Source organism: Protopterus annectens, chromosome 3.part1, assembly GCF_019279795.1.
Source record: "Protopterus annectens isolate FY-2018-M chromosome 3.part1, PAN1.0, whole genome shotgun sequence".
NCBI lineage: Eukaryota > Metazoa > Chordata > Ceratodontiformes > Protopteridae > Protopterus > Protopterus annectens.
Genome location: NC_056732.1, coordinates 81,513,191 through 81,539,952, shown reverse-complemented (window position 1 = coordinate 81,539,952; position 26,762 = coordinate 81,513,191). Strand labels below are relative to the sequence as shown.

At 38.3% G+C, this 26,762-nt stretch overlaps 1 protein-coding gene across 1 annotated transcript in view; it reads left to right on the top strand.

Moving 5' to 3' along the window:
- LOC122797635 (fer-1-like protein 4) overlaps positions 1 to 26,762 on the top strand; it is a 1,984,889-nt gene that overhangs the window by 767,020 nt on the left and 1,191,107 nt on the right. The window contains exon 16 of the mRNA XM_044066179.1: positions 23,402 to 23,582. Within this exon, the coding sequence (XP_043922114.1) occupies positions 23,402 to 23,582 (181 nt within the window). The remainder of the gene's footprint in view (positions 1 to 23,401; positions 23,583 to 26,762) is intronic.

Genomic DNA, 26,762 nt, shown 5'->3' with positions numbered 1-26,762 from the left:
TTCCATCGTTACTTTAAAATATGAACTATAAAATGAAGACACAGGCCTAACATTTTCAGGCTCATTTAAGGTTCATTTTACTAACTGTATTTATGTAGGATTTATTCCATAACAATTGTCTCTGAAATTACTGAAATAGGATTTACTTCTGTAATTACTTTTATGAATCTATTAATTTGGTCTGCAAAGGATACTATTATGATTACTAGAACTAATATAAAATGAGTTTATCTGTTAAATAAACTTGTAATTTTAATTTTGGCCACTAGGTGTTACTTGATCATTTATGGTCTATTTAGATGGGTCTATATCAGAACATCAAATGATTAAAATCGCGAATGCTCTAAAGAGTGAAAATGATGGACCTTGAACTTGTCAGTCCCCCATACCCCTCGCTAAATATATATTCCAACTCCGAGATGGCACTACAGTGAGGAAGTGAGGAAAGGACAAATATTCTGATCTTCACTGTACTGTGATCTCAAAAAAGCACTTTGAGGTCCAGCATTTTCACTCTTTAAAGCGTTCGCAATTTTAATCATTTGATGTTCTGATATAGACCCTGTTTGGACTGAAGTCTCATAACTTTATAATTTAAATTATAACTGAACAATTTTTTAATGTGTTATAAGTAATAAACTTTCTTTTTTACACCGATAATGTACATTTCTTGAAGCATAATTACCATATACTGTATTAATTTGTGTATGCAAATTGTCAGCTAGATTTGGTGCTAATAATCCTATTTACCTTTTTAATTTCTGTATGCTCTAATAGATGTAAACATCTATATGCTATAATAGTAGAAGTACCTTTACTAAAACTCATGCTTTCTATATTTAACATCTATACCTTTGCCTTCCCTGCCAGTGTCTTTTTAACTTTCTAATGTACAATAATTATATAAGGTACACTGTATTCTATAAATTAATTAACAAATTAAGCCTGAACTGTTATGTCTGAGTATATTAAATAATTATTACTATTTATTTTTTAGATAACTTATATTAATAAGCCTGTTACAAGTAATTATGTCACGTTACCATTAAAACTAATGACTGAATCATGTGCAGTGTGATGTAATTGCATGTTGTAAATTGTCTAGTAATGCTGTTAGAAATGCATAATTGAGTATTAATGTTATATTCTGAAATCTAACTGAAATGTACTATACTGAACTCAGTACAAATGTCATATTCCGAATCTTGACTGAAATTTACATTTAAGTGAAACATATTTATACTGAACTTCTAAAATATCTGTGTATAGATGTTATATTATGGAAACTAACTAAACTAATACTAAAGAAATACCTTTTCTGCCAGTATTACCTGAACACAGATAAAAGCATAAATTGAAATCTGGTAAATCTTAAATTCTGGAGAATAAACCATTAGTAAATGAGTACTTTTTTCTGTCAGTATTATCTGAACATAGATAAAAGCATAAACTAAAAACTAGTACTGTTCTACAATTGTCTGAAAATATTTGCATACTTGTTTTAACTGTAATCTGCATAAATGCACTTTGGTTATATATACATTTTAACTTTAAAGATTTTAGTTAACTAAAATACATTTACTAGTACTGTTATACAGTTGCTTAAAACCATTTGCATACTTGCTTTAACTCTCATCTGCACAAATGCACATCTGTCGTATACACATTTTCACTTTAAATAATTTAGATAACTGAAACACATTTAAACAAACATGGAAAAATGCAAATTAGCTGTATACACATTTCAGATACTTGAGTTGTGCACCACAGCTCTTGCCAAGTTTAGGCTTTACTCTGCATTGTCCTAGTCACCGCTGATGTATTGGAAGGGCTGCTTTGTTTGTCCATTTTACACTTAGGCCTTCCAAACCTCCCCTTTCCCATCTCCTGAGCAAGGCTTGGTGACTGGTGTAATATTTTTCTTTTATTTATTTAAACCTATGTTCTGGAAAATCACCTTGGAAATTATTTAACTTTCCAAACTGACAGCATGTCTTTTTGCAGCAATATCTGCAAAGTACACAAAATCAGTATCATGTCCTTAAAATAATATTTGCAGCTTTAACAATTATAAACTGATAGCATTGCTTGTTGCCCTGACTTTATTTACATTTTCTGAATGAAATAAACATATACAGCTAATAACCTCTTCTAAGTCTGTAAGCAAACTGATAATGTACTATAGTGAACTAGACCAATGTTTTTTTAATAAATACATTATTGCAAGTCTGTAACTGAGCTTATAATGTACTACAATGAAATGGAAGGGCTGTAATTTTATTATTAAATCAAGTGGAAACCTCAGTGGCATTGTTTTTTCCAGTCATAACATCAAATGAAACTAAAGTAGTTTGCATTTCTGCACCTTTATAAAATTAATCTTTCCTCATTGTGCAAGTTTTCAACCACTGTTTTAACATAGCTGTTTCTTTATTTTATTATTTTTATTCCTTCATTTAAGTTTTTTCATTACTACCGAATGCTGCAAAGATTCATTATTACTGTCTACAATATTCTTGGATATATAGTAAGAACTGTTACTGCATAAAACTGTCACTTATACAGTTAAACTGCTCTTTACCATACCATTTAATGGCATACAGTACTGTCTTTAATTTAGCTCACTGAGCTGGCCTGTAATCTGATAACTCTGTTACATAAATATGTGCCTTCAGTGTACTTGGTAAACTGCAATTTCTCCATGCAATATATACAATCTTGAATTGTTTACATATAGTCATTTATTGGTAGAGTTGAACTGATCTGATTCTGGAACTTTACTTTTCTGTCCTTTATAAAAAGTATGTGAAGTTTTTTTTTTTTTCATTTTATAACATCAGATTGAACCTGTGGCTTTAATGACATCATATTTACGTTGTACTCTTTTATTGCATGTGATCTGAACTTTTGACTACACTGTCACTTTTAAAATGTAGGATTGACTTTAAATTTTACCTCCTGTAAATCTGCAAAACATCATTTAATATATGTGAATGCATTTTTGTCTCTGTATCAAGATATTATTTATGCATTGCAACACTTTACTACCATAACAATGTCTGCTAAACATAACAATAGCACAAAAAAATATTTGCCAGATCTATAACTGTAAACTCTTTATTTTGTGAATTAACTTGACTGACATTTCTGGTATGCCCTACACATGTGCTTCCAGAATGGTAAATGCATACTTTTACCTTTTTTCTTACTGGTCACTCCCAGTCTGTCTTAGCTTTAAGATACTGTTTCTGAAAATGTGGTAACTTGACTCCCTGCACTTCAGCTGTGGCACCTGAACTGGAATGTATTTTATCTTTAACCCAGAAATATGAGTGTTCCTGTCAAAACCAATTCTTCAAATTCTGTATACTTGCACAACCTTCTGCATACAAATGCTTACAATTATCATTTGTTTGTATTACTGTACATTCTGTAGCATTTTTATTTTTCCATAAAATCTTGTTACTGAAGTCTAAAATAATATACAACTCTGAAGACATGTCCATACCTAGTACGGATCTGTTATGCTTAGAACTGTTCACTGCTGTAATCTTTGACCCTTTAAATCCTGGCAAAACTACACTCATGTCTATTAGTAGTGGTATATTTGTAACTGAAATGGATGTGTTGTTATTAATCAGTATAATATTCCATAATCTGTTTACTGTAAACAATGAAATATTGTCATTTCTTTCAACCTTAAATAATGACAAATAATCTGGTTTAATGTTGGCCTGTCATTTATAGATAAGCTGAAAATTCTTTTGTATAGAACTAGCCACAACAGTTTACTATCATTTTATTGAAGTAGACTCAATCAAATCCACTTTGCGTGAAGTCTGAAACTTGAACATTGACATTGTCGAACTCCTTCTTCTTCTTTCGGCTTTTCCCAGTTAGGGGTCGCCACAGTGGATCACCTGTTCACTCATGATTGGCAGTGGAGTTTTACAGTGTCGAGTTGCCAGCCCGGCGCCCAACCTTCCATAGAAGGCACACACACACACACACACACACACACACACACACACACACACACACACACACACACACACACACACACCTAGGGCCAATTTAGAGTGTCCAATCTACCTGCAGCATGTCTTTGGGATGTGGGAGGAAACCGGAGCACCCGGAGGAAACCCACAAGACCACAGGGAGGACATACAGACTCCACACATAAGGCACCCCAGCATTCACATTGTCGAACGCCAATATTCCCAAAGTACAAATCTCACCCATATCTCAACACATCTTAATGCTTGTTTCTAGGTTGAATTTAGAATGTATTTCAGCTATATAAGAATTTAGCAATATGAGTTTTTGCAGACATAGGTTGTTGATACAATCATTCAACCAAGTCCACTTCAATAAAATGATAGTAAACCAGAAACAACACAGACTTGAGCTATGGTATGCTTCTCATCTTGATTGTGCCCTGAATCACCAGTAATAACTCTGATGTCAAGTAAGGTATGCATTTCTTCTTTATTTTACCTTGAAGTCTGTATATTATTTCTGCTGGTGTTTACTCAGGGGTGGCTTGTGCTACTGGACTGCAGGACTGCAGCCCTCCCAGCTGTAAAACAAGAAAAATTAAACAAAATAAAAACGAAAATAATAAAAGCAACTATGAGTCCTGGAACATCGCACATGCGCACTCTCGGCATTTCCCGATATTCGGACTGCTGGTGAACCAGTCTGGAGCATGCGCACAGAATCCAGACTGTCTCCACCAGCAGTCCGGATTACAAAGACAACATGCACGTCTGCATTTTCCCAGCAGTCTATGCAGTCAGAACTGCATAGACTGGAAGGGGATCGGACTGCAACGTTCACAGGCAGGGTGGTCTCGCGGGACAGATAGGACAAGCCTCAGGTGCTCTCGCGGGAAGGGCATGCCTACTGCATGGATTTAACAGCTCAGCGATGATGGTGCAGGAATGGATTGAACAGCTCGGCAACGCTGGAGCTTGCTGCTTTTGACGGATGTTGCAGGTAAGGTGTGTGTGTGCGTGTGTGTTCTGCATGTCTGTGTCTATGTTTGCAGTGGTCAAAATGTGAAACTATGTTTTTAAAAGTGTGGTGAGGGGAAAGGGGTACAACAAAATCATGCAAGTAGAAAATTAAGTTTTCATGCTGCACTCCAGTTTGTATCTGTTCTGTTTATTAGCAAATATGTTTGTAGGTAGAGATAATAGTCTTGTCTTGATTCACTTTTGCATGACAAATAAGAGAGGTGTGTCTTTCACTTCAGTTCCCTCCAGAACAACAGAAAAATTGATACAAAGCAGGCTCTGCTTAAGTGCGTGCCAAAGAGGAACATCTACAAAACAGAGGCCAAGCAGTACCGAGGCTGGAGACTAAAATGTCTCATAATATCTCAGAAAACAAGTCTGGGCCAGTCTCCAAAGAAGAGCTTCAACAGATTCATACTGGCAAACAGGAAATGGTTTCTCAGCTAGAAAAGTGATCTGCAGGTCAATCTGAAGTTAAGGCAGCTGAAAAGTGTGCTGATGTTAAATAAGTCAGTTACATGAACATAAATCCAGCCAAATCAGTTCATTATCGAACATAATGCACTTTAAAATGCTTAAAAATCTGTAAGTCACCCTAGCATTCTAACTAAACAATAAGCAAAATCGGCATATGTTTTAAACCACTAAAACTACTGTTTGTGTCTAGTGTTGCACTGAAACAAGTAAACGTCATCTAAAGTTAATGTAAATTCCAGGCGTGTCTGTAATATATCTGTTTTAGGATTATTCCTTGTCCTGTCATAGGACTTCAATATCCTTTGTTATTATACACAATTAGATACTGGGCACGCATGTATAAAGCAACAAAGAACATGGCTAGATGAGCACTATTAAAAAGGCATCTCTGTTGCCAGATCAGTATCAAAGCTAACTTTGAAACACTGCATTAAATACACAGTAACAGGTAGTGACTAATATTATTTTTTTAGATCACATGCGTATGTTTTGACAGAAGCCTGATCTGCTCTGTGCTTCCCACTACCTACTGCAATGTTCAAATATAAAGCATCATAATGCATTCCTAGACTAATAACAGAAACAGTTACATGATGGAATTGGTTGTCTCTTTCGGCTTTTCCCAGTTAGGGGTCGCCACAGCAGAACTCCGGTCCACTAATGATTGGCAATAGATTTTTACGTGCTGAGTTGCCAGCCCTGATGCATAACCTTCAACGAAGGTACGCCCATTCATGCATGTCTACACACAGAAGACGCTCTAGCTGAGAATCGAACAGGACAACGTCTTACTGTGAGGTGGCAACGCTACCGCAGCACCACCACTGCAGTGATGGAATGATAGTCATCAAAGTCAGTCAGATACAACATCAGGAGATAATAATAATCCCCCAGGCAGTTCAACTCAAGATTTAATTGTGTGTGTAAAATGCCCCAGTTAACTATAACTAGTGACTAGAGAGAGCAACTGAGGTTCAAACCCTGCAGGTAGCAAGAGCCTCAATTCCCTACCCACTACCACTAGTGAAAAGTGTTTAGATTTTTGCCTCATATTTTTGTTCTGTTCTGTTCCTCATAAAATCTGTGGTTTTCTGGATTTTGACATCACTAAATAATGACAGACATTAGAATTTCAGAGCATATTCTTCAGAAAGTACATGGTAACACAAAACATTTTATTCTAGCAATTTTCTAAGTTTATAAGATCAATACTTGAAATTTTGGGGCTGTATTCCCCCATTATTGGCTTTGTGCAGTTTTTTTTTTGTGCTAAGAGGTTGAGAGCTATGGTGAGAACTGAATTCACTGAATTTGTTTGGGGCTGTATTCCTCATTATTGGCTTTGTCCAGGTATTTTGTGCTAAGAGAGTGAGACCTAAGGACTGAGAACTGAATTGACTAAATGATAGCTATTTAAGTTTCAGTCTTCCTGTTGTTTAAGAAACAGCTGATTTGGCATATTGGTATATAGTGCTGACTATAGTGTACAGGGTCCTGGAGCCAAGACATGGCAGTGAAATGCATGGCAGTAGCACAGCATGTTATTCTAGCAACTTTCCAAGGTTATACAAGCAATAAAATGTGTCCCTGGTTTTTGGGCTTTAGTCCCCCCCCCCCCCAATAAATTTTGGCTTTTTCCAGATTTCTTGAGCTCATGTGCTGCAAAGTTGAAAGATACAGTTGAGCGTCTAGTGGATTTTATAAGGCGCTAAGAGCTTCAGGGGAAGAGAAGTTTAGTGCTGCTTATGCTAGATCTGCTTCCAATGTTAATAGCACAACAGTTAGTGTACTTGCTTTCAAGTGCAGAAGGCTGTGGGTTCTACTCCCACAGTATGTAGATGCATCGCTGATGCTGTACTTTTAAAGGGGGTGGATGTTGCAGTTCAGAGAATGTTCTCTTTGCAGAAGTACCTAGCAACTATCAACCTGTTATCAGTTTGCCATCCATTCTCTACTGAAATATTACTAGCCTATCATTTTTTTATAGTAACATGGGCAATTTATTCCTCAAGGGCAACATGCACTTTATTTGTAGATGAAACAATGAAATATAAAATTGTTTCCTAGCAGCAACCTTTTTGTTAGTTACAGAACTTTTTAATGTGGAATTATTTAGATGACTTTTACTTCTGCAGAGATTGTGTATATTTACTGATACTGGTGGATTGTAGAAGTCTGAGTAGACTTTTATGATGGAAATGTTCTGAATTGGGCAGTTTTGCCATTATTGGTGCATGCTTTTTGTTTCATTGTTTACTGGAAAAATGTTCAAAACAATAAATTTAAAATGCACTGTAACAACTGTACTGTATTACACAAGGAATATAATTTAATACAATCAGGAAGGTGTATGAAAGAACACATGTATGTTTCATGTTCAAGGGGCCTATGATTTGAAAACAGTCCAAAGTTAATCTTTATCTGCCACTGGACAGATGTATCTTCTTTGAATGTGGGTTTCAATGCTGTTTCAATGAATGTGAGTTTCAAGGGCAGAGAAGTTTTAATGCTAAGTCTATTTTCATTGTGAGACTGCATTGCTTTGTTTAGCAGATGTCAATTAGTGTTTGTGCTGTAAAATGAAAAATAAAATGTTTAAATGAAATCCAAATCATTGTAGAAGTAAAGCAGTATGCACATTACAGTGTTCGTGGTAAATGGGGTGAAGTAGCCAAGTAATGGGACATTGGAATGGCTGCAGGGGGGAGGCTCCATTCAACCATGATTTTGTGAAGGGGGAAGGGTGGCAAACTCAAAGACAACCCTGGCTGAACTATACCTCTCAACTGTCCAGATTTTCGCAGAATTAATAGATTTTCGCTTTTTATTTTTGGTTTGTTCCTCATAAAATTTGTGGTTTCCTGGCAAATCATTTAGGAATAAAGTCACTAAATAATGACAGACATTGAGTTTCAGACTTCATTCCCTTTAGAAAAATGCATGCTAAAGCAAGACCTGTTATTCTATCAACTGTCTAAATTTATACAACAGCAATTTTTAGTACTGTCTGTATGTTCCCCCAATATATTTGGCCTTGTCCAAATTTCCTGTGTTAAGAGGTTGAGGGGTACTTGCAAATAAAGCACTTTATAGAATTAGGTATATCCAAACCTCTCAACTGACCCTGACTTTGGCTCAAATGTTGCTCTCCCCCTAATAATCCCTCTGCAAAATGGCAATTTTGGAAGAAAATGTGGAGGGTTTATAATTAATAAATAATTGTTGGCTTTACCAGTAAACTAAACAGAATGCCAATCTATCATGTGCCCCTTCTTTAATAGGTTCCCAGCTGTATTGTGTGGCTATTTTATATTTTTGCATCACATTTTTGGTCCATTTTTTCATAAAAGTGTGGTTTTCTGGCAAATTAGTGGCAAATCGTTAAAGACTAAAGTTAGAAAATAATGACAGACATTTGAGTTTCAGATTTCATACCCTTCAGAAAATTCATACTAATGTAAGACCTACTATTCTATTATCTTTCTAAGGTTTATAAGAGCGATATTTTAAAATTGTCGTTATTTTTGGGCCTTTGTTTCACTTCTATTTATGGCTTTGTCCAGATTTCTTGCTCTGAGGTTGAGAGGTATGACAAATGTGTCAGGGCCATCACCATCACCCAGAGGCATTTCAAATTGTGACATACTTGTTGCACCCTACTCCCCCATGTAGTGACTTGGGATGTGTCCAAGCAAGGCAAGGAGCAGTTATGCAGTGTAAGTGTGCAGAGTATCCCACCATCCAAGGTAGACACAAGTGCTATAGTGGCTTTTCATCTGTCCTTGATTTTGCAGAATGTTCTGATTTTCGGTCATATTTTTATACTGTTGATTTATGCTTCTTATTATTCAGAAAATGCATGTTTTTGCACTGCCTGTTGCTCTGTGTTTAAGTAGCAATGCTTTAATGACCACCAGGTAAGCTTGTCTGAGATTATAAGATGCAAGTAAGCTTTAATAAGCATACTGTTAAAGAATTACCAATATTGAAAGCCTTTTTGTTTTTGCCATGCAGAGAATATTTACATAACTAGATAACGTATAAGCCTTAGATATTGTAATGCATATGACAGTATTTGTAATAAAGGACAGGATTACAGTATTTTCAGAAGCTCACTAAATTTGTTGGAGACTTGCAGTCATCTTTGCAGGCTTTACCAGTAAACTAAACAGAATGCCAATCTATCATGTGTGGTCCTTAACCTGTGCAGTCATCCTTTAAGCAATTTATCTTGAGCTTGTTTCTTGCTTGCTGTTCATTTTTTACTTTGATCATGTTTTCACCATGAAACAAGTAGATAATTGTTGTCAGGCAGCAGGTCTTCTTTGGATAAGAAACATTTTTACAAGTGGCGGTGTTACAGAGATTTCTACTTTCAGTATGTTACTTGGTACTTTTATAAAGCTGAACATAAATTATAATTAGAACTGAAGTGCAAGGAGAAGTGGGTTGAGTTCAGTGTTGCTTGTTTTTTTATACTTGATTTTGACTGGCATTCCAGTGATGTATTTAAAAAAGTAATTTATTTTTTCATGCCTCACAACCTTTTTGTTTCCACCTAGATATTATTAACCTGTCATGTAGCCAATGCATTGAAATATTTTTTTTCTTCTACACTTCATTTTATCTTGATTAGACTCTCATAATGATGGTTTGGCACCAAGGGCAGCGTATTTTATTAAAGTCCCAGTTTTTGTGGGTTTGAGCATAGCTCCACCCCTTCTAGTTGATCACACCCCTTACTATTGGCCACACCCATTAAACTGTCACCTGCAGCCCCCTTTGATTTAAAGTCACCAGCCGCCAATGTGTTTACTTTATCAAACTGATCAAAATCTGCACTCTGATCCCCCATATCTCCCTTCAGTGCAATATTTGCACTGGCTTCTGAAAACAATAAACTAGAATTTATTACATTATAATATCTGTATTTGAAATAATATGAACTTAAGACACCTCAAATGTTTGCTTCATGTCCTGGCTGGAAATTCGCATGTTATGTACATTGACTGCATTCATATCTGTAGCTGCAATACTGAGACTTAACTCTGCATCTTGAATTCCATGTCCTATAGCATTTACACTGATTTCTGAATACTGTAAACAATAATTTGTGTTATTTAAGTCTGAAATCATACTGACAGAAGCTGACTCATTCGGAGAATCCATAGCAGTCTTCTTCTGAGATTTAACCATTTCGCATCAAGAAAGATTTAACATTCCTGACCTAATAACACTGAAATTTAAATTAACATTTCTGGAACAATTTTTTAGATTGCTTTATCCAATTTTTAACTTTATCCAATTTTTAACTTTAAACAACACATTTTCTGGTGACTTTACTGCAGAGGTATTGTTTGACACATTTATACCATTTACATTTACTAGTATATTTAAACTTTTTGAGATTTACTGTCTGACTGAGCTAGAAAATGCATTAACAAAAATGAATGATCACATAACTTTATGATTTGAAGTTGCTTTAAGAAGGTGGCCTGGTGTCTTGCAGCTTTTTTAACTTTTTTTTTCTTAGCTGTGTGTCATCACACTGGAAACTTGAAAGTCTATAATTTTCTAATATGTTGCTGTTAACTGAATAATATCTTTTACACTGGTATCTTGGAGAATCCGAAATTCTTTGAGACTTTTTGTAGAATTTTTGAAGTAATATTTGGTATGAACACTGCTGCTCTGTTGAGGTTCTTTGAGATTTTACTGGAGAGTTTCTGAAGTAGTGTTCCAAATTAACACCTCTGCTCTGTAGGATACATGTAGTCTGACTGCTGATGCAAGGTTGATGTAGGGTTTTGGGAATTACTTTATCCCCCCCCCCCATCTAAGGTGGCTTGCCATTTAAAGAATTTATATGATTGTAGGATACTGGAATAAACTGCAAGTCACTGAAATGGGACTGGAATAAATAGAGTTATGTGTTAATTACCCAGAACTGTGCCGAACAGGTGCCAGTCTCTCCTTTATGTGTCAAGTCTTCTTGTACCTTTTGCAATAAAGTCTGCAAACACTGTAGTTTGGTTAAGAGTGCTTAATTATGTACAGTGAAGGTAGATGTCAAGAATATGCAAATACTGTTTCCAATAAAAGTGCTGAAAAACTGAAATGATCTGCATAAATTCTATATTCCTTTCCTCCTGAATAATATCATTAAAATTCTGGAATGCTGGATATTTAACCTGACTTTTACACTCATACTTGAGTGTCTGTACTACTACTGCATATCAGTCCAAATGAACTGACTGTGTTTGAAATATTTCCTAATAATACCAAAATCCTGCAAATCTCTACACACCTCTTTAGTCTTGGTTCCCAGGCCGTGTACCATACAAACAAAATGTGTTTGTACTCAAATGTACTGCACATTCTGTTCTTATCAGTTTTGACTAAAGGTTATTTTCACTGACTGAAAGTGCATTCACTGAAACTGTATGCACACTGTGAAGGCCTGTTTTAATATGTCTGCATTTCTAGACTTGCCATATTTTTGTACCTTTAAATAATACTTGATCTAACACTGATATTTCCTGAATAAATGTATTATCAGATTCTCTGTCATTTTCTTGGCATTGTATGTTTTACTTTTAGTACAGTGGAGACAAAAATGGACCATCTGTAAGGTGAACAAAGCCCAAGAACAAAAAATATAAAAAACAACAAACACGGGCTATGGAAATGCCAAAAAACATTTATTTATTTAGAGACAAAGACATAAAAAGCAGCAAAACTTTTGGATGTAGTAACCCTTCATTAATGCATCAAAGTGAAAACTCTTTCAACATTAATTTATAAAGCCATTTAAAATAATCATTTGACACTGCTTTGAGAAATTTGTTGCATATTTGCATATTTAATGGACAACTGAATGTAAAGTTCTGTAAAACAGAGCTAGTTTGATATCAAATATCAGTGCAGTATATTTTACAGCATTGTATATACTTTCTTTTTATACTATGTAGTGCCACAGAAAACAGTTCTGGTTAGACTTATTAATATAATTGTTAATATATGTCATATGTTCATAATATTTCTAGAAAATAATTTGTGTTTTATTTTTTTTTATTTATTTTTATTTTACATTTGTTGGCTGGGCTAGTCTAGCTGGATACATGTCCATTTTCAGTAGAAGCCCAGGGAGATAAGCTCCAAGCATTAGTAAATTACAAAAAAGATTACAATAGTTAAAAATGACTAAATTCAAATACAAAGAAATTAAAAAAAGATTTAAGAGAATCATAAAAATGTTTCTGTGAATAATAGCTCACAGGCTGTACAAGGTACAAGGACACTCAGAATGTTTTCTCTGATACCATGCACCAAATTCATCTGAGGAGCCAGTCCTGACCTTTGTGGTGACTGAGCATGAAAAACCCTGTTGCACAATGAGTCCAGTTTGGCAATGCTTGAGATATTTAAAGACATATGATATTTATGCATATGCACATATTTTATTAGTAAACAAATATAAATATTTGCAAAGTGGTAGCAGGCAGAGAGAAAGTATTGGTGACAACTTTTGCAAGCTTTATACAAGCTTTCATATAATACCATGAGGTACTACATATATTCTACTTGGGTCAAGTTATTAACGTAAATATGAATATGGCAGATATCACTTGGCATGAAAACATTATTTTCCACTTACTGGCAACTGTATTTAGGCCAACTTCCTTTAATGATCTTTGTACTGACCTGGCTAGTGAAATATTGTGCCACAATGCTACTAGGTGATCAATGCCTGGCATAGTTGCATAAAATATAATGTTTATGCATATTTGCATATTCTGTTGCTAAAGAAGTACAAATATTTATTAAACAGTTGTAGTCAGAGATTGTTTATTCATTGATATGTTTTCAGCATTATGTAAGTTTTCAATTGATGTCACAAAGTGCTAAAACTCTGACTTGCTCAAATTATCAACAGATATATTAATATGGCATACATTTTTAACTTTTCAAAAAAAAAAAAAACACTTTCTCAATTACCTCACAACTGCATTTGAGTCAGAAGCTATTTCAGACCTGTGTTTGGACTTGGACTGTGAAATGCTGTTCCACAATGCTATTAAATAGACAGTCTCTCACATAGTTACATAAATATATTTATATATATTTGCGCCTATTGCTGAAGAAGTACAAACATCTGAAAAATGATGGTAGATAGACTAGGTGTCATTGACCACACCTGACTGCCATAACCTGACACCAACCTTGCTAATATAAACATCTGACTGGGTCACACCACTTGTAGGGAACGGGAACCAAGCTAATATATATATATATATATATATATATATATATATATATATATATATATACATACATACACATATACATATATATATATATATATATATATATATAGAGAGAGAGAGAAAGAGAGAGAGAGAGATACACTATACACACACACACACACACACACACACACACACAAGCAGATGCACACACATATGATCCACTGCTGTCAAACTCAGCATGAATCAGGGACTAAGCCAAAAAATAATGGAGAAAAGCCACTGACAGAATATTTCTCTTATATATATATAGATATAGATATATATATATATATATATATATATATATATATATATATATATATAATCAGAAAGTTGGTAGAATAACATGCATTTGCTGGCAGTTAGCACAGAGGATTATGCCAATGAGCTCCGTTCTATGTACCCTCAGCTTCATTTGTCTACTTTGTGACCTTGAGCAATTCAGTTAATGAAACAGTACTTTGGGAAACTGAGCTAAGATAATATCTTGTGTGGATGGGTCTCAGTTAAATGTTTTACTTATTTTATGGCTATACTGATGTTCAGTAACATTTTTACCTGTATATCTGTCTTTAAACTGAAGTGCTTAATACAGCTGTGTCATGTGATTGGTTTTATGGTTTGAATTTACTATTTAAATGCATAACGAATCAACGGTGCTACCAAGCTCCACATAAACCAAGTAAAAAGAAAAGAAGCTTGAATTAGGCAACCAGCAGCCAAAAAAATGTGTTGAAATATAAAGATCCACAGTGTTTAGCGCTTTTGTCCCCAAAGCAGTGGGACTTCAGAACAAATTCCAATAATTTGCACCTTGTTTAAGTACTCTGCTTAAGTCATGTGACACAAAAAACTACTTTTATAGAAATACAGTGGCAAAATTAAAACATATAACTTGAGCCTGCTTATAAGTTACATACAATATAAAACACATAAAAAATATATATAACTCTAATTAAAATACTCTGCTCTAGCATTCAGTATGGGGTGTTCTCCTGCACCAAGTATGCTTCATTTTAAAGGTACAACTAATGTGGGAGTTGTCACCAGTGTTCTTACATTTTAGAAAAAACTATTTTAGAGTTACCTGGTATACCTTTTCCTATTTATCTTAAACAGGGTAATTGTTCTTGTACACTGGCACGAGTATGCTTATTCTCCAGTCATCTGGAATACGCCTTTCTCTCCACACTACAATTAGTACCCTCAGGAGCCATTTCTCCCTTAGCTCATCTTTATCATATCTGCTGTGACCTCATCTGAGCCTGCTGCTTTCCCTGACTTCATTTTCCTGAGTGCTGCTCTTACTTCTTCTAAGCTGGGCTCCTTTTCTACTCTCATTGCAGGCTGTTTCTGGGGCAGTACCGCTTCTGTGGGGTTTTCTTATAGGTTCATAGGTTCGTACTAGGCTATCTGCCCTAGGGCATTTATAAGCCTAGCCAGAGTGTGTGTGGCTTTCACCACCCCTTAGGATGAGAATACTACACCCATTTAGGGTAGTGACACAGAGATGACCCCCGGGGTAAACCTACGATCTCCCATCCATTCGTCAAGATTTCTCTTGAAGAGAGTTAGTGAGGGGCTCTGCCTAAATTGGACTGGGATTCTGTTCCAGAGTGTAGGGAGCCTCTGGGTTATGAATCTGTCCCTCCAGCACGTCCTATTTATTTCTGTGTTGAGGTTCAAATCTCTTGCTCTCGTGGCTCTGGTGGATTTGGATTTTCTGAGGTGGAGCATGTCCATTAATTCCGGATTGGACATGGCCTTGTACGTCAGGCATAGATCACCTCTGAGTAGGCGGTATGCGACTGAATAGAGCTGGAGTTTCTTCAGCCGGGCAGCATATGACATATGTTGGAGACCCTTTATCCTCTTGGTGAGGAACTTTTGGGGTCTTTCCAACTGCTGCAGGTGTCGGGTAAGATCCATCCCAAATGGGGCATTGTACTCAATCATGGGCCTGATAAGAGAAGAGTACAGGGGCACAATGACCTCTCTTGATCTAGATGTGAATCCCTTCATGATAAGGTGGGCAATATAGAAGGTCTTCCTAACCACTTTGGCAATGTGAGTGTCAAATGAGAGGTTACTGTCAACTTGGGTTCCTAGGTCCCTGATTACCTCTTCCATACTTAATGGATTACCACCTATGTGGTAATTTGTGGGTACCTTGTTTTTCCCAAAGGGTATGACTATACATTTTTTGGTGTTCAGCTTAAGGCCATGGCTCTGGCACCAATTATCCGTTTCTATGAGGCCTCTCTGAAGGATGCTTGTGTCAGCTGGAGTATCAATTATGGCGCCCAGTTTGCAGTCATCTGCGAACTTTGTCGGCCACAATCCTCCTATGTTTGCCTGCACCTCGGAAAAATAAATGCAGAACAAGAGGGGTCCCAGGACTGAGCCCTGTGGGACACCGCTTGTGACCGGCTTAGAGTCTGACATGGCTCCAGCAACTCTGACCCTGTGGGTTCTGTCCCTGAGCCAGTTTGCAACCCATCTTGTGACATATGGGTTTACATTTAAGCTGGTGAGTTTGTCTATGATGCCCGAGTGGGGTACTGTGTCGAAGGCCTTTGCAAGGTCAAGGTAGGCTGTGTGAACTGCCTTACCCCCATCAATGGCCTTAGTGACTGTTTCAAAAAAGTCGACCAAGTTCAAAAGGCAGGATCTGCCCTTGACAAAGCCAAATTGGGTAGGATCCAATGTCTGTTGGTCCCCAATGTCTTTGTTTATGAGTTCCATAATGATCCTTTCCATAGCCTTGCAGACCAGGCTCGTCAAGCTTATGGGGCGGTAATTTCCAGGGTCCGTAGAAGCACCGCCTTTGTGGAGTGGGACCACTGTTGCTGTACGCCACTCTTTGAGTACGTATCCTGTAGTAAGGCTAAGATTAAACAGCAGCCTTATGTGCGGGTTTAGTTCCTCTTGGAGTTCATGTAGCACACAGCCCGGGACACCGTCCGGTCCCATTGATGCTGTGTTTTTAGCTTTGGAGAGGGCGGCTCTCACCTGGGCATCTGAGATGTTTGGGAGGCTACACTCTGCTGGGATAGATATTTCTCCTTTTGGGGGGGGGAGGAGAAATTTGCACTGAACCTGTCTGCCAGAATGTTGGCAATGTCTGTGGGTTCAGTGTATTTTGTGTCATTTTGGACTAACTATGAGCATATCTGGGAGTTTCCACCCAGGTTTCTAACATAGCTAAAGAAGGCCTTGTGATTGTCTTTTGTGTCTTTTGCGATTTTTCTCTCAAAGTTGGCCTTAGATGATTTTATGAGTGATCGTAGTTTTTTGCTAGTACTGATCAGAGATGCCTTCCCTTTTAGGGATTTTGCTCTGTCATGTAGCAGCTTCCTCCTCCTGTTGTAAAGTTTGTTAATGGCTGGGGTCCACCAGACAGGGCGCCTGCCTTTGGGGGAATGGGTCTTGGTTTTATTTGGGATTGCATGATCCATGCATTCTTGAAGGTGCCCGTAGAAGGCATTTATAAAGGATTCAGTGGTGTGGGTTGTGGTTTCCACTGGCCCAGGGGCCTTGAAGGATACCACTTCAGTCTTAAGAAGTGTGAAGTTGGCTTTTGAGAAGTTCTTCACTGTGGTCTTTTGTGCAGGGGGTGGGGGCGGGATGTGGATTTCCAGTGAGATTAATTTATGGTCTGATCTCACCAATGAGGGGTATACTTCCGGTGTGGAGCATTTTGTCCCCATATTTGTGATGATCAGGTCTAGTATATTATCTCCTCTTGTGGGAATAGTGACTAGTTGTTCCATCGCATTTGAGTTTATGAATTCTAGGAACCTTTGGGCTAGGGTGTTGAGGCTTGAGTAATGTTCCCAGTCTATGTTTGGATAGTTGAAGTCTCCCAATATGATGGTATTTGGAGAGACATTCATACTCTCCAGTGTCTTCAGGAAGGCTGAGTGGGGTTCCTGAGTTTGAGAGGGTGGTCTGTAGCATGCTACAAACTGTAGGGCAGTTTTGCCTATGGTTAGTTGCACCTGGATGGTCTCTGATGCTTCATGTGTTGCTACTAACCTGGAGGTGTGGGTATCTTTGATGAATATGGATACTCCCCCTCCTTTAGTGGTTCGGTCCAAGTTTTGGGGCCAGAAAGCATGATATGAGGTAAAACCTGGTAGTGCTGGGGTGCTCTGTGGAGCCTTGAACCAGGTTTCAGTCACTGCACAGACATCGATGTTCTCCTTACTGAGGAGGGCTTCAAGAGCGTGCATCTTGAGGTTTAGACTTCTGGCATTGAGCAGCATTACCCTTAGTTTTTTTCCACTTGTGTTTTCTAGGGAGGTAGGTTTGTCTTTTGAGCCTTGCCTAAAAAAGGCACTATGGGGGTGGCAAGAGCCTTGGCCAATATCCGGAAGCCCAGGGGTGACAGGTGCAAGCCATCCCTTGCGAAGCAGCGTGGCTTGTCAAGCATGTCATCCCAAGCAGACAGACATTGGATCCCCTTATAATGACACCAGTAATTAAGCCAATTGTTAAAACTGATCATTTTGTCTTTGTACTGTGGCATCATTCTTGGTGAGAGTAAGATGCTGCTCAGGGTCAGGGTCATACCGGCCTGGGCTACATAATCTGAGAGCTCCTCTATGTCTCTTCATTCAGAAGCTGCTGGAAATACTCCTTCCATCTGCCTTTGATGTCCTGTGGACTGGTGAGCAGGTTGTTGCTGGAATCCCTTATGAAGGGTGTCTGACTATCTTCTTTATCTTTCTGTCTTTGCCTTGCAACCTGGTATAGTTTCTTTGTGCCCCTTACTGAGTCACTTTCCAGAAGCTGATAGAGTGCCTCTGATGCCCTATTCTTTGCTATTGCAACTTCTTTCTTTGTTTCTTTGCTAGCCAACCAGTAGTCCTTCCTAGCTTGGTCAGTCTTTTCAATCTCCCACTTCTTCCTGCACTCCTCCTTTCTTTTGATTACTTCCTGCACTTCTGCATTCCACCACCAGCTTTCCTTATGTACCTTATTTCCATACCTGGCTCGGCCACATATCTTTTCTGTAGTCCTAACACATGCTGTTTTTAGGCGCTGCCACTGTTCTTCAACTCCACCTATCTCCTCCTCTTCTTGGGGTGCTAGAGCCCTGAGTAATTCCTTGAACTGATGTACTTTCTCTCCAGTCAACTTCCAGGTCTTCAGCCTGGTCTCTGTTGACCTTAGAGGCTTCTCTGATCACTGCTTGCAGCTGATTGTGGCAACTACTGGTTTATGCTGTGAACCGACTGTTTCACTGGGGATGACTTTGCAATCATGGATTCTACCCCAGTGCCTTTTCCTTACTAGGAGGAAGTCTACCTGAGTTGCATGTTGGCTACTCTTGTATGTGATCTTGTGACTGTCTCTCTTTCTGAACCATGTGTTGGCTACTATCAAGCCATTTGCCAGACAGAAGTCTAGAATGGCTCCTCCTTCTTTATTCCTATTGCTCCACCCATGTGGACCCAGGCAGTCCTCATATCCTGTTCTGTCTGTCCCGATATGTGCATTTAAGTCACCCATTATCAACACCAATTCATGTTGTCCTGCTTTATCTAGTAGGTCCTGCAACTGCTGTCTGAATGCACTCTTTTCCTCACTATCACAACCCTGCTGTGGGGCATAGGCTGAGATTATGAATACTGTCCTATCATTACACTGGAGTCTGATTGCCATGAGTCTGTCATTAATTCTGATGATATCCCTCACTGACTTCTGAAGCCTCTGTCTCACCACAATTCCTACACCATTTCTAGCCTGTCCACCACTTGAGTAGTAGAGTCTGGATCCCAAGCCAAGTGGCTTTGTTGCACTGCCCTTCCATCTCATCTCTTGAATACATAGGATGTCCAGCCTCCTCCGTATCATCATGTCATCCACTTCTAAGCTGCGTCCTGTCAGTGAACCTACATTAAGCGTAGCAATTCTCAGTTCATGTTTGGCAGGTTGGTTGGTTTTATGTCCAGCTTTCACTCAACAGAGCTATCCCAGGTAACCCAGGCTGGGCAACTAGACACCGTCCAGCCAGTAGCCTATTGACCCAGGGCTGCTGGGCTTTTATGGCGGGCACACACTGGCCAATAGGGGCACATATACCCCTCTCACCGTTAGCATGGGTCCCTGGCGTGGGTCAGAGAGTAGGCCAGGTCCTCAACCCACTTATCACCGGTAACTACCCATTCCCATTTTTTGGCAACAGTCAACATGACCACATCACCTAGAGCCATATTTTACACCATCGAGTGGCTAGCCCTGCCACGGCGCGCAGTTTGTGATCCATGTAGAATAAGTATCCATGGAGAATAAGCATACTCGTGCCAGTGTACAAGAACAAAGTGGACATCCACAACTGTGGACAGTACAGAGGCATCAAACTCCTACCACATGGCATGAAAGTTCTGGAGAGGGTGATTGATAAACGGATACGCAGAATAGTAGAATGTAAGATGGGAGATGAACAGTTCAGATTCAGATCAGGATGCAGCACAACTGACCCGATGTTTGCATTGAGACAGATACTTGAGAAGAAACTAGAGAAGAGGAGAGAGTCAAACTGGGCTTTCCTAGACTTGGAGAAAGCATATGACAAGGTCCCAAGAAAGCAGATCTGGGCAGTACTGCAGTGGTTTGAAGTCCCAGAAACATTGGTAGAATTAGTACAGGCTATGTACAAGGACCCAGTGACTCAAGTACGAACAGTGTTTGGCCTCACTGAGGGGTTCCCAGTGGGAGTGGGTGTACACCAGGGTTCAGCTCTGAGCCCACTGCTGTTCATACTGGTAATGGACTACATCAGCAAACAGGTTGGAGGGGTCAGAGCAACAAAGCTGCTGTATGCAGATGATATGGCAGTACAGGCAGACTCTGATCTAGAACTTCAGCAAAGGATAGGAGAATGGAATGCAAATCTGAAGGCACATGGGATGAAACTAAGCACAGATAAGACAGTGGTAATGGCAGCAGACTGGGGAAATCAGAAGAAGCTGAGAATAGAGATAGATGGGAAGATAGTGGAACAGGTAAACAGCTTCAAGTATCTGGAAGGGGTGGTTGAGAAGGGTAGTCTGAATGAAGAGGTCAAAGATAGAATCAGAGGGGCTGCAGCCAACTGGCATAGAGTATCAGGTGTAGTATATGACAGAAGAATGCCAAAGAAGCTGAAAAGTAAGGTGTACAAGACAGTGGTGCGACCAGTACTACTGTATGGTACAGAAACCTGGGCAGTAAAGGCAGAACAGTTGAAGAAGCTAGAGGTGATGGAAATGAAGTGCCTGAGAAAGGTGGTAGGATGCCCACTGCAGGACAGGCGAAGAAATGAGGACATAAGAGCAGAAGCCAAAGTAGCTCCAATCACAGAAAAGATCAAAGAAAACAGATTACGATGGTATGGGCACATGTGTAGAAAAGCAGAAGACAATCTGGTGAGGGAGATTTGGGACAGACAGGAAGAAGGTAAGAGGAAGCGAGGGCGTCCAGCAAAGAGGTGGATGGATTGTGTGAAAGAAGATCTGCAACAGTCAGGCATGAGTGTTGAAGAAGGCAGGAGAGTGGCACTGAATCAAGAGAGTTGGTGACAATACGATACCCCGACCCCATGTAAATGGGAAAAAGGGGATGATGATGATGATGGTGATGAGGGTAATTGTTCAACCAAGGGTTTGGTATACACTGCAATTTGTAACAAATGTCAAAGTTTTTATGTTGGGAAGACTGAGCAAAATTTGAGAAAGAGAATTTATGAACATCTCTATGCAATTTTGAAATGTAACATGAACAATGCTTTTTTAAGCACACCTCAAATTGTATTGGATGGGATAAATTCCATTTTAGCATTTTGGATGTTATACCAAAAGACATTAGAGGTGGTTGGTGAGAGTTACAAACAGAAGGATGTGAAGTCTTTTGGCAACTCAAATGGAACTCTAATATGCCACCTGGTCTTAATTACCACATTTCTTTAGTCCCTATACTGAAAACTAGAGCACAAGTATTTTAATTAGAGTCATATATATATATATGTGTGTGTGTGTGTGTGTGTGTGTGTGTGTGTGTGTGTGTGTGTGTGTGTGTGTGTGTGTGTGTGGGTGTGTGGGTGTGTGGGTGTGTTTTATATTGTATGTAACTTATAAGCAAGCTCAAGTTATGCGTTTTAATTTTACCACTGTATTTCTTTAAAAGTAGGTTTTGTGCCATGTGACTTTAAACAAGGTGCAAATTGGAATTTGTTCTGATGTCGTCCCAGTGCTTTGAGGATGAAAGCGCTAAGCATTGTAGATCATTGTTACTTCAATAAATATTTCAACACATTTTTTTTGGCTGCTGGTTGCCTAATCCAAGCTTTTTTCTTTTTACTATTTAAATGAAGGCATTTGATCTCTTTTTTAGCACACAGATAAAAGGGTTAATCCCAAAAACTTTGTGATTTTTTTTTTCCTGTTTGGAACAAACACTGAATTTTACCTCAACGCTTCCAGGCTTTGGATTTTTTTACCACTGTTTTGCATTTTGTATCCTGCCTGGTTTACCTACGTGCTGTTCTTGTTTCTTTGCATATTAATATATATCAAGTCTGAAATGTAAATATGTGTCATTCTTTTGTGACTGAAACTGTCAATAATATGTGAAAAAAAAAACAGAAATTTTATGAGACACAGACAAAAATTGGAGGCAAAATCAGGGACATTTATGCTGTATGAGTCAGGCACACACACACATACACACTTTCTCTTTATAGAAACAAAATGAGAATAGCAACTGTCTGCCAGACTTTTCAAACACATACACACACACACACACACACACACACACACACACACACACACACACACACACGCACACATGCACACAAAACCATGTAGAGTACAAATGATTTGTTTCCAGAGATGGTCAGAAGCCACACCTCAACAAGCGATTGGGTGGCAAATCCCAGATGTCGGGTGTCTGATAGTCTCAAAGAGTTTTTCATAGAAACCAAGGATTAACCCAAAGGAGCATATTTATTAACACAAAAAATAAGGCATACTACTTGTTTCTTTTATTTATATTTGAAAGAAGCACACACACAGTGTGTGCTCATTTTAACCAAGTGCTGCCATCCAAGTTATGAACTGCAGTAGATGCTCCGATGAGATATAAGTGATAACAAACTGAGATGTGATACCCATTCCTAAGTAAGAGAAGTAATCATTTTTAACAAGTCAAAAGCAGCACAATTGTTATATTATATTATATAAGCTCTACAACCATATTTCTATATCTCTAGCAGTTTCAGAAAATAAAGTTACTAATATTCAAAGTCAAGGGCATTCACTACGACTGCATGTGTAATAGGTAGACTGTGTTTTTCTAAATGGCACTGTAAGCACCATTCCTGGGCATGTAAAGATTGTATTATAGGTATAAATAAGTGATGGAATCATAATTTTTATCACATTAAAAGCACACAATGTTAGGTCTTTCACAGAACACAAGGAGCCTACTATAATAGTAAATAAAAATGAAACTAAATCATACACTAAAACTTCAATTAAAAATCAATAAAAATGAGTAAATAACTAGAAATATTAAAAATAAAATGATCTGAAAGTTCATTTTAACAACATAAATATTTCTGCATTTTTCCAGGCCCCAGGATTACAAGGCATGGTATTTGGTCAATTGGAAATTAACATGTGGCTCGGATTATCTAAGTATACCAAGAACAGCTTGAGTACTCTTCCTGAAGGATTTAAACCAATTTATGAGAATATTTCAGAGACAGAGACAGCAACGCAAACAAAAATGCCTATAAAACTCATCAGCGAAGGTATTATATTCAGTAATAGTATTTTAAAAATTATTACTTTGTTCTTCACTTGGTATTGCTTCCAGGCATATCAGATGTCAAGAGGTGTTATTCCTTTACTAGAACTGCCCAATATCCTGATGATGTAAATTTGTATATGCAGTTATCATATTTAATTTGACATTCACTAAATAATCATGACAGTTTTGTATCATGACCAAATGTTAATTTTGTAAAAAAAATGTTGACATTATATTACATTTGCTTGACAACAGAAATAGGTTATCACAGTACAGCCTTTAAATCTGTATCACTAATATCATTTAATATATGGCAAATGGACATATAATTCCATAGCATCATCATTAATTAAATATGTAGGAGGTGACTGCTCTTAAGAACCTACTGCTAAATTCAAAACTGTCTCATATGAACAGCACCTACCACACCCAGCTATGGACAGCTAAGTTATAATCATGGTCTTTCCAGGACTTCCTCTTTGCTGTCATGCCCCCATCTTTCATTACTACTTTGCCAGTAGTAATTGAAACTTGGAGAGAAGATAATTTCATGCATGTGCCTACACACACACACACACACACACACACACACACACACACACACACACACACACACACACACACACACACACACACACAAAAACTGTATTCAACTTCATTTATAAAGTAGCTGTATTAAACCAATCTTATACTTAAGGCTAAAACCATGACTCTTATAAAGGTGGGAGCCAAAAACCACCACCACAAGGTTTTGAAACTGAATAATACAATGCTTTACTTGAAATAAAAAAAGTTATTGAACAATGTACTTTGAAACAACAAATAAAGGGTAAATAGAGTTATATGATGAAATATACTGGCTTTATGCAAAATGAATGGAGGACTGCAACCAAGGTAGACCATTCATGCACCAGTGGATTTATCGACTCATAAGCCTGACTAGCTTGATATGCAAAGCTATGGAAAGAATAATCATGGGTATCCTAAATGACAACATAGTAACTTACAGACATTGTACCAATATCAGCTCTGGTTTGTTAAAGGCAGATCTTGCTTACTCAACCTGGTGGACTTCTTTGAGAAAGGTCATCAAAGCAATGGACGAAGGCAAAATGATGCATAATGCCTACCTTGATCTGAACAAGGCATCTAACACAATACTCCACAAAGGCATTATAGAAAAGCTCACTAAAGAAGGAATATATCCCTACATCATCCTCTGAATAAATGTCTTACAGACAGGGCCTAGGAAGTTAGAATAGAGGAGTCTTCCTCCACAAAAAGGCCGGTTACTAATGGGGTGCCTCAGAAATTAGTGCTGAGGCCACTCTTGTTTGACTACTTCTGTAAGGTAAGGGCTAAAGTCAAGGGCCTCTAGATGACCAAGTTTTCAGATGATTGCAAATGGGGGTGCAGTCACTGAATCCTCAAGACACAAATATCCTCCAAGAAGGTCTGACATAGACTAATAACTGGTGCCAGAACCATCACCATCATCATTATCATCCCCCTTTTTCCAATTTTCTATGTTCATCAGGGTGTTGTGTCAACTGTTATCATCAATTTCAGTTGAATGAAACCCCTGTACTGTCTTCAACAGTCATAGCCGACTGTCGCAGGTCTTCTACAAAATCCATCTCTTTGCGGGATGCTCTTGTTCCTCTTGCTTTCTTCCGGTCTGTTCCAAATCTTTTTCACAAGAATGTCTTCTGCTTTTTTGTTCACTGCTAGACAGGGGTCCAGGAAAGCAAATATTTGCTCACTGCTAGACAGGGGTCCAGGAAAGTAAATATTTGTGGGAGGCAATAGCCAGGGAATCATTATGGCTAGGCTTGTATAGGTCCTAAGGCCGATAACCTAGTACCTGCCTACAAACCTATGAACATGCCCAATCCACAGTAATTTGTTCTTGTTAACCTTCTTTGCAATTGGAGCTCCTTTGGCTTCTGCTGTGATGTCCTCATTTCTTCATCTGTCCCATAGTGTACATCCTACTGTCCATCTGAAGGACTTCATCTCCATCACCTCTAGCTTCCTGAGCTGTTCTACCTTTACTGCTCTAGCTTCTGTACTATATAGTAGTACTGGTCACACCACTGTTTTGTACACCTTACATTTCAGCTTCCTTGGCATTCTTTTGTAATACACTACCCGGTTGGCTGCAGTCCCTTTGAGTATAGCTTTGACCCCCTCATCCAGGCTTCCCATCTCCTCAAACACTCCTCCCAGATACTTGACACTCTTAACCCGTTCCACCATTTTGCCTTATATGTCACTTCTCACCTTCTGGTTTCCCCATTTGTTGCATAACAACTTTTTTATCTGCACTTAGTTTCATCCCATATGCCTTCTGTTTTACATTCCATTCCCCTATCCTTTGCTGAAGTTCTTGCTCAGAGTCTACCTGTAATGCCACATCATCTGCATATAACAACTTTGTTGATTTGTCCACTCTGACCTATTCACTAATATAGTCCATCATCCATATAAATGGTATTTAGCTCAGAGCTGAACCCCAATGCACACTCACCCCCACTGGGAACCCCTCTCTGAGACTGAACACTGCTCGTATTTGAGTTATTGGGTCCTTCTACATAGCCTGCACTAATACTAACAATGTTTCTGGAACTTCAAGCCACCAAATCAGCTTTCTTGGAACCTTGTCATATGCTTATCCAAGCCTAGGAATGCCCAGTTTGACTCTTTCAGCATCTCTAGCTTTTTCTTAACTATCTTCACTGTAAACATTGGGTTACATGTGCTGCATCCTGACCTGAATCTGAACTGTTCAGCTTGCATCTTACTTTCTATTACTATACATATTCATTCACCCTCTCTAGAGCTTTCATGCAGTATGACAGGAGTTTGATAACATTGTACTGTCCACACTTGTGGCTGTCCCCTTTTTTCTTGCACACCGTTACTAGTATGTGTATTCTCCTGCCATCTTGGATATGCCTTTCTCACCATACTGTTACGAGTACCCTCAGTAGCCATTTCTCTCTCATCTCACCTTAGATCTTGATCATACCTGCCGTGATCTCATCTGAGCTTGCTGCTTTCCCTGACTTCAGTTTCCTTAGTGCTGTTATTGCTTCTTCTAGAGTGTACTCCATCTCACCTTTCACTGTAGGTTGTGTCTGGGGCAGTGCAGATTCTGTAGGGTTTTCTTCATTAAGAA